This window comes from Anomaloglossus baeobatrachus, chromosome 7 (genome assembly GCF_048569485.1).
Source record: "Anomaloglossus baeobatrachus isolate aAnoBae1 chromosome 7, aAnoBae1.hap1, whole genome shotgun sequence".
Taxonomy (NCBI): Eukaryota; Metazoa; Chordata; class Amphibia; order Anura; family Aromobatidae; genus Anomaloglossus; species Anomaloglossus baeobatrachus.
In genome coordinates this window covers 249,997,122-250,010,800 of record NC_134359.1, presented here as the reverse complement: position 1 = coordinate 250,010,800, position 13,679 = coordinate 249,997,122, and the positions used below count along the sequence as shown (strand labels likewise).

Here is a 13,679-nt window from a genome sequence, read left to right as displayed (position 1 = left end):
AGTGGTGGGGTTATACCCACATCATCCGTTCCGGTCATAGGCTGCTCTCAGATGGGTAGTGGTGGGGTTATACCCAAATCATCAGTTTTAGTCATAGGCTGATCTCAGATGGGTGGTGGTGGGGTTATACCCAAATCATCAGTTTTGGTCATAGGCTGATCTCAGATGGGTGGTGGTGGGGTTATACCCAAATCATCAGTTTTGGCCATAGGCTGATCTCAGATGGGTAGTGGTGGGGTTATACCCAAATCATCAGTTTTGGCCATAGGCTGATCTCAGATGGGTGGTGGTGGGGATATACCCACATCATCCATTCCGGCCATACAATTGGACTTCAAAGGCCAAACTTAGCATCGTCAGCCCGACTCCATTACATGTCTTTAATGTGTTTGCCCTTCTCAGGTTTATTAAAGTTTGCCGATGACCTCGGTATGGGAGGAGAAAACATCCAAACCATCTCACTGGGACAGGGCCAAGGGCCTATCGCGGCGAATATGATCAGTCAAGCCATTAAGGACGGGACCTGGGTAGTCCTCCAGAACTGTCACCTGGCCACAAGCTGGATGCCATCCCTGGAAAAGATATGCGAGGAAACTATTGTGCCCGAGAATACCAATGAGAAGTTCAGGTATGTCACCGCAGCGCGCGGCCTACAGCGATTAGCTGGGGATGAGTAGACGTTTTCTTCCGCTCTAGGGTATCATCCATCATGTGCATGTCACAAATAGATTACTGATAAGAGTGTAAGCAAGAAAACATAGAAAGCTTCTCTCACACCCGTCATACAAATCATCAGCGGGGGAAGATGAATGGCAGCGGCAGCGAGGATACAAGCTGGAACATACATGATGGTTTATCTGTGTGTGCGGCCATAACTTACACATGAGATCCCCTTCATAATGCTCATGTTCTGCTTCTTCCAATCCGCCAATGACCAATAACATCCCGTTTCGTAGACTAAATGAAGTAGTCAGTGGTTTCTATAAATTCTTCCCCCATATTAATCCAAAACACACCGGCGTATGACTATAAGACCTTTTAAAAGGGGGGTTTTAATATATGTTTGTTTTAAAGGGAATCTGTCACCAGGTTTTTACTCCCCCACCTAAGAACAGCATAATGTAGAGACAGAGACCCTGATTCCAGTGATGTGTCACTTACTTTTTCTGTTGCAGATCTAGCAGTTATACAGGGCTCATGAATATGAATATGCTGGACTACCTGCAGCACACCAAGTAGTCCTGTAATGATAATCTGCTGCTGATTATCCGTTGATTTTATCAAAAGTACACTAAGCAGCCCAGTAAGTGACACATCGTTGGAATCAGGATCTCTGCCCCTACATTATGTAGCTTTCAGATTAGGTTGCAACAACCTGGTGACAGAGTCCCTTTAAAAGCATCTGCTATCAGTTTCTCAAAAAAAAAATCAGGCAATTGAAAGATGACACATGGATTGCATCGTTTTTTACATACTTAGTCACTTGAATGGGCGAGTTTGATCGGATCAGACATGTACATGATTTTTTTTTGGGAGGGGCGGGTCTGCGCATGATATATCTGCAAAAATGACAGACTTCTGAATGAGGATTAAGAGTACCGTAAATACACAACACTGTATCAAGCATACAAGTTAGATAAAGACAGTTATTACAAATCTGCTGTATTATGTCTTTTCCTCTCTCACTCTGCACCTCGCTCCTTTTTCCCCTACCACCATGTCCATAGACTTCAATAGGCAGCTGTAATCTGACTTCTCAGGGAGCTAGCAGTCTATCTGGTATGAGCTAAATGGATTATAGCTGCATTTCTGAGTGAATGATGAGTTTAGGGAAGTAGAAGTGGCTCATTAGTGGAGAAATAAGAAGATTTATCAGATGATTTACCACCATATCCATAGACTTCAATAAGCAGCTGTAATCTGACACCTCAGGGAGCGGGCAGTCTGTCTTGTCTTGAGCAAGATGGATTTTAGCTGCGCTTCTCAGTGAATGAGGATTTTAAAGAAGTGGTTCATAAGTGGAGAAATAAGAATATTTATCACATGATTTACCTCCATATCCATAGACTTCAATGGGCAGCCGTAATCTGATGCCTCAGGGAGCTAGCAGCTATCTTGTCTTGAGCAAGATGGATATTAGCTACATTTCTTAGTCAATTAAGAGTTTCGGGGGCAGAGAAGTGGCTCATAAGTGGAGAAATAAGAATATTTATCAGATGATTTAGCACCATATCGATAGACTTCAATAGGCAGATGTAATCTGACTCCTCAGGGAGCTAGCAGTCTATCTGGTCTTGAGCTAAATGGATTATAGCTGCATTTTTGAATGAATGATGAGCTTAGGGGAGGAGAAGTGGTTCATAAGTGGAGAAATAAGAAGATTTATCAGATGATTTACCACCATATCCATAGACTTCAATAGGCAGCTGTAATCTGACACCTTAGGGAGCGGGCAGTCTGTCTTGTCTTGAGCAAGATGGATTTTAGCTGCGCTTTTCAGTGAATGAGGATTTTAAAGAAGTGGTTCATAAGTGGAGAAATAAGAATATTTATCACATGATTTACCTCCATATCCATAGACTTCAATGGGCAGACGTAATCTGATGCCTCAGGGAGCTAGCAGGCTATCTTGTCTTGAGCAAGATGGATATTAGGGATATTAGCTACATTTCTTAGTCAACTAGGAGTTTCAGGGGCAGAGAAGTGGCTCATAAGTGGAGAAATAAGAATATTTATCAGATGATTTAGCACCATATTGATAGACTTCAATAGGCAGCTGTAATCTGACTCCTCAGGAAGCTGGCAGTCTGTCTTGTCTTGTAAAAGATAGATTTTAGCGGAATTTCTGAGTTAATGATGAGTTTAGGGGAGAAGTGGCTCATAAATGGAGAAATAAGAATATTTACCAGATGATTTATCACCATATCCATAGACTTCAATGGGCAGCTGTAATCTGACTCCTCAGAGAGCTGGCAGTCTGTCTTGTATTGAATGGGATGGAGGAATTGGAGGAGGGTTCAGGGGAGGAGAAGTGGCTCATAAGTGGAGAAATAAGAATATTTATCAGATTATTTATATTATGAAGTTTCTTATACTCGTTTGTTCTATTGATTTATGCAAAGTTTGTGGAAACGACATTGACCATTTAAAGTCCTTTACGTATCTATATTTCTGTACATCTCGTTCTAGGCATCCGGTGTTAAAACATTCATAGTAATTGTTGCAGACGTTGAATGTTCTTATTAATACACGAATGTTTGGGATTTATGTAAATGTTGATATTTGGATGAAATGTCATTGCATTGTGGTGGAAGCAGACGCCAGCACTGAGGCGCGGTGTGACAGTTCCTGACGCAGAGTAATAATTCTTCTTTCAGGCTATGGCTGACCAGTTATCCTTCAGACAAGTTTCCAGTCAGTATCCTCCAGAATGGCATCAAAATGACCAACGAACCCCCGAAGGGCCTTCGAGCAAATCTGCTGCGCTCATATCTGAATGACCCCATATCTGACCCTGTATTTTTCAGCAGCTGCCAGAAACCAGAGATGTGGCAGAAGCTCATGTTTGGACTCTGCTTCTTCCACGCTCTTGTTCAGGAACGGCGCAATTTTGGCCCATTAGGTAAGAAATTTATATGGTGCTGACATCATGAGATCAATACCCTTAAGAATACCCTAAAAACGAGGAAGTTTGGCTCTATCTGGATTCCTTCCCTACGTTTTCCCTGTCCCTCCCTATACATTAGTTCTTGCATTTAAAGGGATTTTCTGGCTTCGGAAAACCTCTGTCCCCAGAAGCAGTTTGTTTTTTTTAAAAAAAAACTGTCGGTGCTTTACTCACCCTTCCCAGGATCATTGCTGAGTTTCTGCCACTGCACCTGGTGTCTAATTTTATCTGTAGCCAATCAATGAGTGCTGCAACTCTGCCCTGGTTGATGGCATGAACTGCTGAGCTTACTGACTGACTGCAGCATTGAGCTGCTGAGCTTACTGATTGACTGCAGTGTTGAGCTGCTGAGCTTACTCACTGACTGCAGCATTGAGCTGCTCAGCTTACCGATTGACTGCAGCATTGAGCTGCTGAGCTTACTGATTAACTGCAGCGTTGAGCTGCTGAGCTTACTGATTGACTGCAGCATTGAGCTGCTGAGCTTACTGATTGACTGCAGCATTGAGCTGCTGAGCTTACTGATTGACTGCAGCATTGAGCTGCTGAGCTTACTGATTGACTGCAGCGTTGAGCTGCTGAGCTTACTGATTGACTGCAGCGTTGAGCTGCTGAGCTTACTGTTTGACTGCAGCGTTGAGCTGCTGAGCTTACTGTTTGACTGCAGCGTTGAGCTGCTGAGCTTACTGATTGACTGCAGCGTTGAGCTGCTGAGCTTATTGACTGCAGCGTTTCTACGTGGCATCAGCACTGCAGACAGTAACACTCTGGGTGCAATTTCGGGGACTTACAGGGGTATTCCCATCTCCAACATCCTAACCCAGTAACTATATCAGCAAATACCTCCAATTAGAAATATAGTATAGTTTTCCTGATATCGCCATGTCTCTTACCTCATGTGCAGGGCATTGCAGTTTAGGTATCCGCTTAGCAGCAATAGAACTGATTTTATTTGTATAGAAGACTTTTCTGCTCATGCTCTAATATAGGCAAAGGTAATTGTGAAGGGAGAGGGAGGAGGTGAGCTGTGCCATTGTATTGTAATTGAAATATTATTATCCACTATGTATAGAGGCGTTAGCTGTCATTGCAATTCTATCTGTGATAATAATGACTGCTAAAAAGTCTTCTTAGCTAATGACCAGAGTGAGAATTGCAAGAAGATTTCAGAGGTTTTTCTAAATAGTGTTATGGAAAATTAAAAAAAAAAAAGGTAAGAAATACAGTCATTGTCTCATAACATCCCTTTTAATAAAACTAACATACTGTATATGTGTTCTTATCCCTATGTGTGGCCATAATAATGATCTGTGAGCCACGTGTCCACACTGCATCTTTGTGTTTTTTATGCCTCATGTGCCCCCTTGTGCTGTGTGAATGAACCACAAGATCTCAAATACCTGTGACCCTAAGTTGTGGAAGTCTTGGAGGTACACCCAGTGGCATAACTAGAGTCCAATGGACCCTGATGCAGAATTTGTAACTGGGCCCCCAACTTCATGTTCATAAGATATATGGGACCCTGTAGTGTTCCAGAACCTATGAAGACATTCATGTTTGCCTCCCTATGTAATAATGTCCCCCATCCTGTAATAATGTTCTTGATCCTTGCCCTTTCCTGAAATAATGTCCTCCATCCTGGGGGGCCCTTGCTATAATAATGCCGACTATCTTGGGCCCTTCCTGTAATAATGTCCCCCATACTGTAATAATTGTCCTGATCTTGAACCTTTCCTGAAATAATGTCCTCCATCCTGGGGGGCCCTTGCTATAATAATGCCCACCATCTTGGGCTCTTCCTGTAATAATGTGTCCCATACTGTAATAATGTTCCTGATCTTGAACCTTTCCAAAAATAATGTCCTCCATCCTAGGGAACCCTTGCTATAATAATGCCCACTATCTTGGGCTCTTCCTGTAATAATGTGTCCCATTCTGTAATAATGAAGAGAGAAGAGTTCTGCCCAGCGCAAGAAGGAGAGATATGCCAGTAAATTTCCAGATGCTTTATTCTGCTTGGTTTCCAGTAAAAACTTGAAGCCGAAACGCGTCGCTGTTGTGTCACTATCCATGGAGGACATTGTCTTAACTGTTCATATGTTTATATGATCGTTTTTACTGGAAACCAAGCAGAATAAAGCATCTGGAAATTTACTGGCATATCTCTCCTTCTTGCGCTGGGCAGAACTCTTCTCTCTTCATTACACACAGGTAGCAGCACCTGCAGCCCGAGCAGCAGAAATAAATTCGAGCACATGGAATGGGTGAGCTGAAAGTTTTTCTCTTTGATTCTGTAATAATGTTCCTGTGTGACGCCCTGGGCAAGCCAGGGGTCACAGGTCATAACACCACCACATCCTACACCCCAGTTAGGAACATCAAAGCTAACCCAAAATCCTTGTTGCCTTCCTCCAGGAGCTGGTGTCCACACCAGGGGGTGGGCCAAGCGGTTGGCTCCGCCCACCGAGGAGTTCACAGCTCTGGAGGCGGGAAAACTAGGCAGTTAAGCTAGGGAAGTGAAGGAGTAAACAAGTAGATGTGTTAGGGAAGTGAAGTGAAGTGGAAGGAAGTGGTAGAGGAGCAAAGAAGAGAAGCTGAGGAAAGGGAAAGTGACAGTTTGTAAAGCCTGAAGTTAGTCCGGGTGTGTGCCCCGGACTGAGAGACAGCAAGGTCAGCAGACGGCAGTGACTGTCTGCAGGGGTGACTGCTTGGAAGTTGCTGGAAGGACCGCGGACAGGTGGTGGCCCGGCGGTACCGGAGCGGTATACAAAGAGCAGTCAGCACCAGGGCAGGGGCCTTTCGGATCCCGGCAAGGCTAGGAGTCGCCATAATTTGCCAAATCCGTCAGTGAAGGGGACGACTGTCTCCCAACAACCAAGTCCCGATTGAAGGCAACAGTCCAACCGTAACAGAGAGACACCGCCACCGCCAGGGCACCAGTTTCTCAGGGCCAGCGCCTGCGGGCAAAGTAGGGCTCCTCCGGCCCATATCCAAGCCGGGGAGCGGGTTACCGGTGGGAACCCATCGCAACCATCATTATCTTAGGTGCAGGAAAAAGGGACCGTCACCGTCAACTACTGGGGAAAGCAAGTGCAGCCGTCCGTGGGAACCGTCTTTCCAGCCGTGTGTTTTACCGAGAACTGTGTCATCGTCTCAGGCTGAGTGAGTACCACAGTGCCGCAAGGCACAGAGCTGCCCCCGCGTCCCTGCATCCCACCAAGCCCTGCATCACCCACCTCATCACTGGACCCCGGGACAACCAACCCCCTACCCACGGAGGGGAGGACTAACATCCAGCAGCTCCATACCATCACTCCCGGGATCCCCATACAGAGCAGCGGTGGTGTCTACAAATCACCACAACCGTGGGTGGCGTCACGGACAATAAACAATCCCCACACCCAAACCCCCTTTCACTCACGGGCGAGGAGCGCCGCTAGAGTCCCCGGGATCCGGCCCATCGCTCGAGCCACCGAGCAGCAGCAGGCCGCAGCAGCCGCGGCAGCCGGACCCGAGCAGTGGGAGAGCGCAGCGTCCCCTCCTCCGCCCGCAACAACTTGGCGTCACGAACAGGATGTTACCGCTCTGCCGTTGGGTAGAGGTGCGCCTTGTGACCGCCGGAGGTGTCCGGCCAGAAAATTTCAGAAGCCGCCATCTTTGGCGTGAAGAGTTCCCGCTTGAGCGTCTTCTCGAGTAGCAGAGGCGCGAAGGCCAAGACCCTGCCCCGATAGAGGAGGGGCCAAGAAGAAGCTAAGGGGGACGCGATGGCGGCTGGCTGCATGTGAACGCAGCTATAAAAGCAGGGACGCCAGGACTCTGCAGACATCTTGTTCCTGGGAGAGGCCGCCAGCAACATGTTCATGCCGTCCCGCAGCACTGTAGCCCCCGCGCCTGGAACCGCGGCGTGGGTGGAGATCCGGACCGCGCAGCTCTACCAGAAGCTGCAGGTCAAAATGCAGCTCCTCATGGAGGAGTGGGAGGCCGACATGGCGGACGTGATTGCGACCGTGCGGAGACGCGAGGAGGAAGCCGGGGGAAGGGAGGGTGAGTGACCCACGCCCCGATGCCCTTGAAGGGCCGGTCATCGCAGCTGCGGGACCCGGTCCAAGCCCTCTCCCCCTGCTGCCTCCCTCGCCACCCATCCCGGAAGCCGTGACCCCGCCACTAGGCCCGCTGCCACCGCAACCGGTAGCGATACCCAGCATGCCCGCCCCGGCGGGCCGACCTGCAGCCGGAGCCCGTAGTCGACCGGAGGTGTTGCCCTGGAAAGCCCCGAAAACCGAACCAGAGGCGTCTCCCGAGAAAGTCCCCGAGCCGGAGCTGATGACCCGTTCCGAGCCGGAGGCCCAGCAGTGGAAAGCCCCTGTGCCCATCCCCCACACCTCGGCTGAGGTAGCGCCGGGTTGTCGCTGCAAGGTGGCGCCCAAGGCCAAGACACCGCGGGACCCGCCGCCCAGATCCCTGACAGTGGGCAGCGTCCAGAATGTCCCGCGGGGTCCGACTCGTGCGCCGGAGCTCGCAGAAGCGCCGTATTGGGACAGGGAGCCGATACCGCTGGGCCTGGAGATCGGTGAGAGAGAGAGGAAGAAGGCGGAGCTGGTGGCCCGAGCAATCAAAGAAAAAGAGAGCCTCCGTCAGGCAACGTTCCGTGTCCGGGGCCCGCTGTACGAAGGGCAGGTGAGGCGGTTTGATGTCCGCAGGGGCTATGGGTTTATATATGAACCGGGCCTGGAGGCCGAAGTGTTCATAGCCCGGCGGGATGTGAATGCCCATCTGCCTGAGGAGCATCCCGGCCGTAACTTGATGCCGGGCGACATTGTGCAGTACACCCGGCACTGTGGGGAGAGGGGGGTGGTTCGCGCTGGACGCTAAGCTAAGGGGCAGCCAGGAGTCCCGTGTAAGCGCCGTGCCCCCCTCCCTCAGGTGATGTTGAGGACCCGGAGTAATGGCAGCGGAGTACCGCTGCACCGTCCCCGTTGGGCCCACCACTGAGTTTTGTTTGGAAAAAGTTGCAAATGATAAGTAAAATGAAACCATGAAGTTCACCTGATTCAACCGTGATTGGGAACCGGCCGTTGCCGGCATTGTTGTCCCCGAGGGGACCGTTTACAAAGTTGCATGGAGGACTTTCCATGGACAAGCCCGTGAACTTGCAGGGCAACCACAAACGTTAGTGGCTTGTAAATAAGTTGTTTACCGTTACCGTTTCCGCAGTGCCGCCTCCGGAGAGGCAGGTTGGAGGGAGGGCCCGCAGTAGAGCCGGCTGGGGCCCAGCCAACACTGGAACCGGTGGCTACCCTCTGGAGGGGAAGGACAGATCCCGCTCGGGTAACTTGTGCTGGACTTGGGTCAAGGGGTGCTGCCTGGGTTGTAGGGGCAGCATCAGGGCCAGGTTGCTTGGGTGGGAGAGAGCGGAGACCGTAACCGTAAACCGTTTTGCAACGTTTAAGTACTGAACCTCCCGATGTGGGATGATGTCATAAGTTGTTATGTTTACCGTTTTACCTTTTATATATTTTCAGAAAATAAAACCGGTGTTGGACGGGCAGCCCGCGGACGGTCTGCATTTTGCTAAGGGGGAATGTGACGCTCCCTGGGCAAGCCAGGGGTCACAGGTCATAACACCACCACACCCTACACCCCAGTTAGGAACATCAAAGCTAACCCAAAATCCTTGTTGCCTTCCTCCAGGAGCTGGTGTCCACACCAGGGGGTGGGCCAGGCGGTTGGCTCCGCCCACCGAGGAGTTCACAGCTCTGGAGGCGGGAAAACCAGGCAGTTAAGCTAGGGAAGTGAAGGAGTAAACAAGTAGATGTGTAAGGGAAGTGAAGTGAAGTGGAAGGAAGTGGTAGAGGAGCAAAGAAGAGAAGCTGAGGAAAGGACAATAAACAATCCCCACACCCAAACCCCCTTTCAATCACGGGCGAGGAGCGCCGCTAGAGTCCCCGGGATCCGGCCCATCGCTCGAGCCACCGAGCAGCAGCAGGCCGCAGCAGCCGGACCCGAGCGGTGGGAGAGCGCGGCGTCCCCTCCTCCGCCCGCGACACCTGATCCTGACTCTTTCCTGAAATAATGTCCCCCATCCTGGTGGGACCCTTGCTATAATAATGCCCACCATCTTGGACCATTCCTGTAATAATGTCTCCCATCCTGCAATAATGTTCCTGATCCTGACCCTTTCCTGAAATAATGTCCCCCATCCTGGTGGGACCCTTGCTATAATAATGCCCACTATCTTGGACCATTCCTGTAATAATTTCTCCCATCCTGTAATAATGTTCCTGATCCTGGCCCTTTCCTGAAATAATGTCCCCCATCCTGGTGGGACCCTTGCTATAATAATGCCCACCATCTTGGGCCCATCCTGCAATAATGTTCCTGATCCTGACCCTTTCCTGAAATAATGTCCCCCATCCTGGTGGGACCCTTGCTATAATAATGCCCACTATCTTGGACCATTCCTGTAATAATTTCTCCCATCCTGTAATAATGTTCCTGATCCTGGCCCTTTCCTGAAATAATGTCCCCCATCCTGGTGGGACCCTTGCTATAATAATGCCCACTATCTTGGACCATTCCTGTAATAATTTCTCCCATCCTGTAATAATGTTCCTGATCCTGGCCCTTTCCTGAAATAATGTCCCCCATCCTGGTGGGACCCTTGCTATAATAATGCCCACCATCTTGGGCCCATCCTGTAATAATGTCCCTGATACTGGATTTTTTCCTGAAATAATATCCTCGATCCTGGGGGGCCCTTGCTATAATAATGCCCCTCATCCTGGCCCCTTCCTGTAATAATGTCCCCCATGCTGTAATTATTTTCCTGATCCTGGCCCTTTCCTGAAATAATATCCCCAATCCAGGAGGCCCCTTGCTGTAATAATGAGGGTCCCTTGCTGTAATAATGTCCTCCATCCTGACCCATTCCTATAATAATGTCCCCATCCTGGACTACTTTTAGTTCTAATTTCCCCCGTTGTGGGCCCGTTCCTAGTATAATGTCCCCCATTCTGGGCCTGTTGTTAGTATAATGTCTTCATAGGATCTGGAATGCTACAAGATGGGTCAATACATCTGACAAACATGCAGGTGGGGGGCCAGGTCTAAGTTATGCATTGGGGCCCATCAGACAGGGGTTACGACCCTGGCTTCACTTAAATGTAGACTAATATCCCTGGTTCTGGATGTCCCCAGCACTAGGAGAACCATTCCTGGACTGGTTTTAACTGCGAAGTATCATTCTAGTAGGTGAGCGCTTGGCCACTGTTTTGCATGTTTAGGGAGTCATCTTGACGTGAAATGGAAATGTACTTGTAACTCTTCCCTGTCGTCAGATCTAAATCCAGATCCATACAGACATGGAGCGAGTATTGGGAAGGGGGTCTTTGCCGGTAGTGATCATCCATTTATATTGTCATATATTGTGTGGATCACACCAGTAGTCATATGCTGCGTGTTATTATACTGACAGTGACGTGCGTCCTTATCAAAGCTTGACACAGCGCCGAGATGGACCAATAGGTCAATGAAGCTTGCTGCATTATTCCTAGATATGTACATCAAATACTCATACACCTCAGGTGTTATTCCATATGGATGACGTGCGTCTATTCAAGGTTTTTCTTCTTCTTCTCTTAGGCTGGAACATTCCTTATGAATTCAATGAGTCCGACCTGAGAATCAGCATGAGGCAGATCCAGATGTTCCTCAATGAGTACGAGGTGGTGCCATTCCAAGCCCTGACTTATCTGACAGGTAAAATAATAGTTTCCTGATAAGTGATATATACAGAACTCAATAAAATTATATAAACCTACATGTGCTTATCGAGAATTTCACAGTCTAGTCCTGGATACTGGCTGCCAGTTTTCTCTCTCACAAACAGCTCAGTAAGTGACACATCCCTGGAATCAGGGTCTCTGTCTCTACATTATGCTGCTCTCAGATGAGGGAGCAAAAACCTGGTGACAGGAACACTTACACTTACAAAGTCTTGTAGGTTTCTTTCAGCTACACATAAACCACTCTTCAGAAACATAACACAAGCCATCCTCTAGCTTAAAAAAACATAGACACAGTTTCACAGTCCATTTCACTTGAGGTACGCCCACAACTTCACTCCAGAAGTATCCAAGTGGAGACATAGCAGTCTCCACACACTGACCTTGCCCGGTCAGGTAAAGAAAATCCTTTGTTTCTCTCAGAGGTTCCTTTTGGAGGTATTACAACCTCCACACACTGACCATATGTCAAACAAACATACAATATTATAACATAAAAGACACACACATGGGTGGAGGTATATGAAAAGCCAGACATGCCCTAATGAGTCTCTTAGTACTACAGGTACCATAGTCACCATCTTACACCACATATAGTCCCCAATTCATCATTGTTCCACTTTTCTGAAATAATTACCTCCTTTTTTAGTGACTTTAGTATTTAACGCTTTATTTTTTATATGTTTTGTGCCACTTTTTAAGTCATATTTCTTCATTAAAGGTAACCTGTCACCTACTCACTTGCGGGGCGGTCCGATACGGTAAGGTCCGATGAGCATCACTGTTCTTTGGGTCTGGGAACCTCCTCCATCCTTGCAATCCTTCATGTGAATGTGAATGACGCGTCCTACATTATCCACATAGTGTCCTCCATTGCGCTCCTGCGCAAGCCCACTTTGCTCTGCCCAGAACGGCAGAGCAAAATGCACTGCACAGGAGCGCAATGGAGGACACTGCGTGGATGACTTTGGGCGTGTCATCAACATGAAGCAAAGAGGACGGCGATCGCAAGGATAGCGGAGGTCCCGGACCCAAGAACAGCGACGCCCATCAGAGTGGACTGTATCAGACCGCCCAGCAGGTGACTAGGAGATAGGTGCCCTTTAAGCATTCTTATTATTTGCCTTGATAACTTTGCTTATCTAGATATTTTAGACACATTTATGATTTTCGATTTTTACCATATTTTGGCTCATATCACTCCAGTTCTTTCCTCCAGAGTAAGGTTTCTGGAGGAGTTTTCAATTGAACTCAATTTTGCGACTTTTTAAAGGATTTTAAAGGATTTATGAGTTTTCCTGCTAACAAGTAGCAAAAACTAGTTAACGGAAGGGGAGACATTTTTGGATTTGGCACCAAATTAATGAACCAAATGCATGATTTTGAAAAATTTGACACAAAGAAACATCGGCGAATGCCACAAGACAGGAATAGAAAACAACAATAAATCGCATGTTGAATCCGGTCCATTCATAGCATCATTTAAAGCAAACCTGAATAAGCTGCAATGTCTATATGTATGTTAAAATGGTGTCTGTTTGTTTGACACATGGTCAGTGGAGGTTGTTATACCTCCAAAAGGAACATACAGTGTCTTGCGAAAGTATTCGGCCCCCTTGAATTTTTCAACCTTTTCCCACATTTCAGGCTTCAAACATAAAGATTAAAAATTTTAAATTAATGGTGAAGAATCAACAAGTGGGACACAATTGTGAAGTTGAACAAAATTTATTGTTTATTTTAAACATTTTTAAAAAATAAATAACTGAAAATTGGAGCATGCAATATTATTCGGCTCCTTTAAGTTAATATTTTGTAGCGCCACCTTTTGCTGCGATTACAGCTGCAGTCGCTTGGGGTATGTGCCTATCAGTTTTGCACATCGAGAGACTGAAATTCTTGCCCATTCTTCCTTTGTAAACCGCTGGAGCTGAGTGAGGTTGGATGGAGAGCGTTTGTGAACAGCAGTTGTCAGCTCTTTCCACAGATTCTCGATTGGATTCAGGTCTGGACTGTGACTTGGCCATTCTAATACCTGGATACGTTTATTTGTGAACCATTCCATTGTAGATTTTGCTTTATGTTTGGGATCATTGTCCTGTTGAAAGACAAATCTCCGTTCCAGTCTTAGGCGGGCTTTGCACATTGCGACATCGCAAGCCGATGCTGCGATGTCGCACGCGATAGTCCCCGCCCCCGTCGCAGTTACGATATCTTGTGATAGCTGG

The 13,679-nt window shown here is 47.7% G+C and overlaps 1 protein-coding gene across 1 annotated transcript in view; it reads left to right on the top strand.

Moving 5' to 3' along the window:
• DNAH3 (dynein axonemal heavy chain 3) overlaps positions 1–13,679 on the top strand; it is a 594,186-nt gene that overhangs the window by 546,138 nt on the left and 34,369 nt on the right. Inside the window, exons 53-55 of the mRNA XM_075319752.1 lie at positions 403–628; positions 3,378–3,622; positions 11,309–11,425. Coding sequence (XP_075175867.1) covers positions 403–628; positions 3,378–3,622; positions 11,309–11,425 — 588 coding nt within the window. The remainder of the gene's footprint in view (positions 1–402; positions 629–3,377; positions 3,623–11,308; positions 11,426–13,679) is intronic.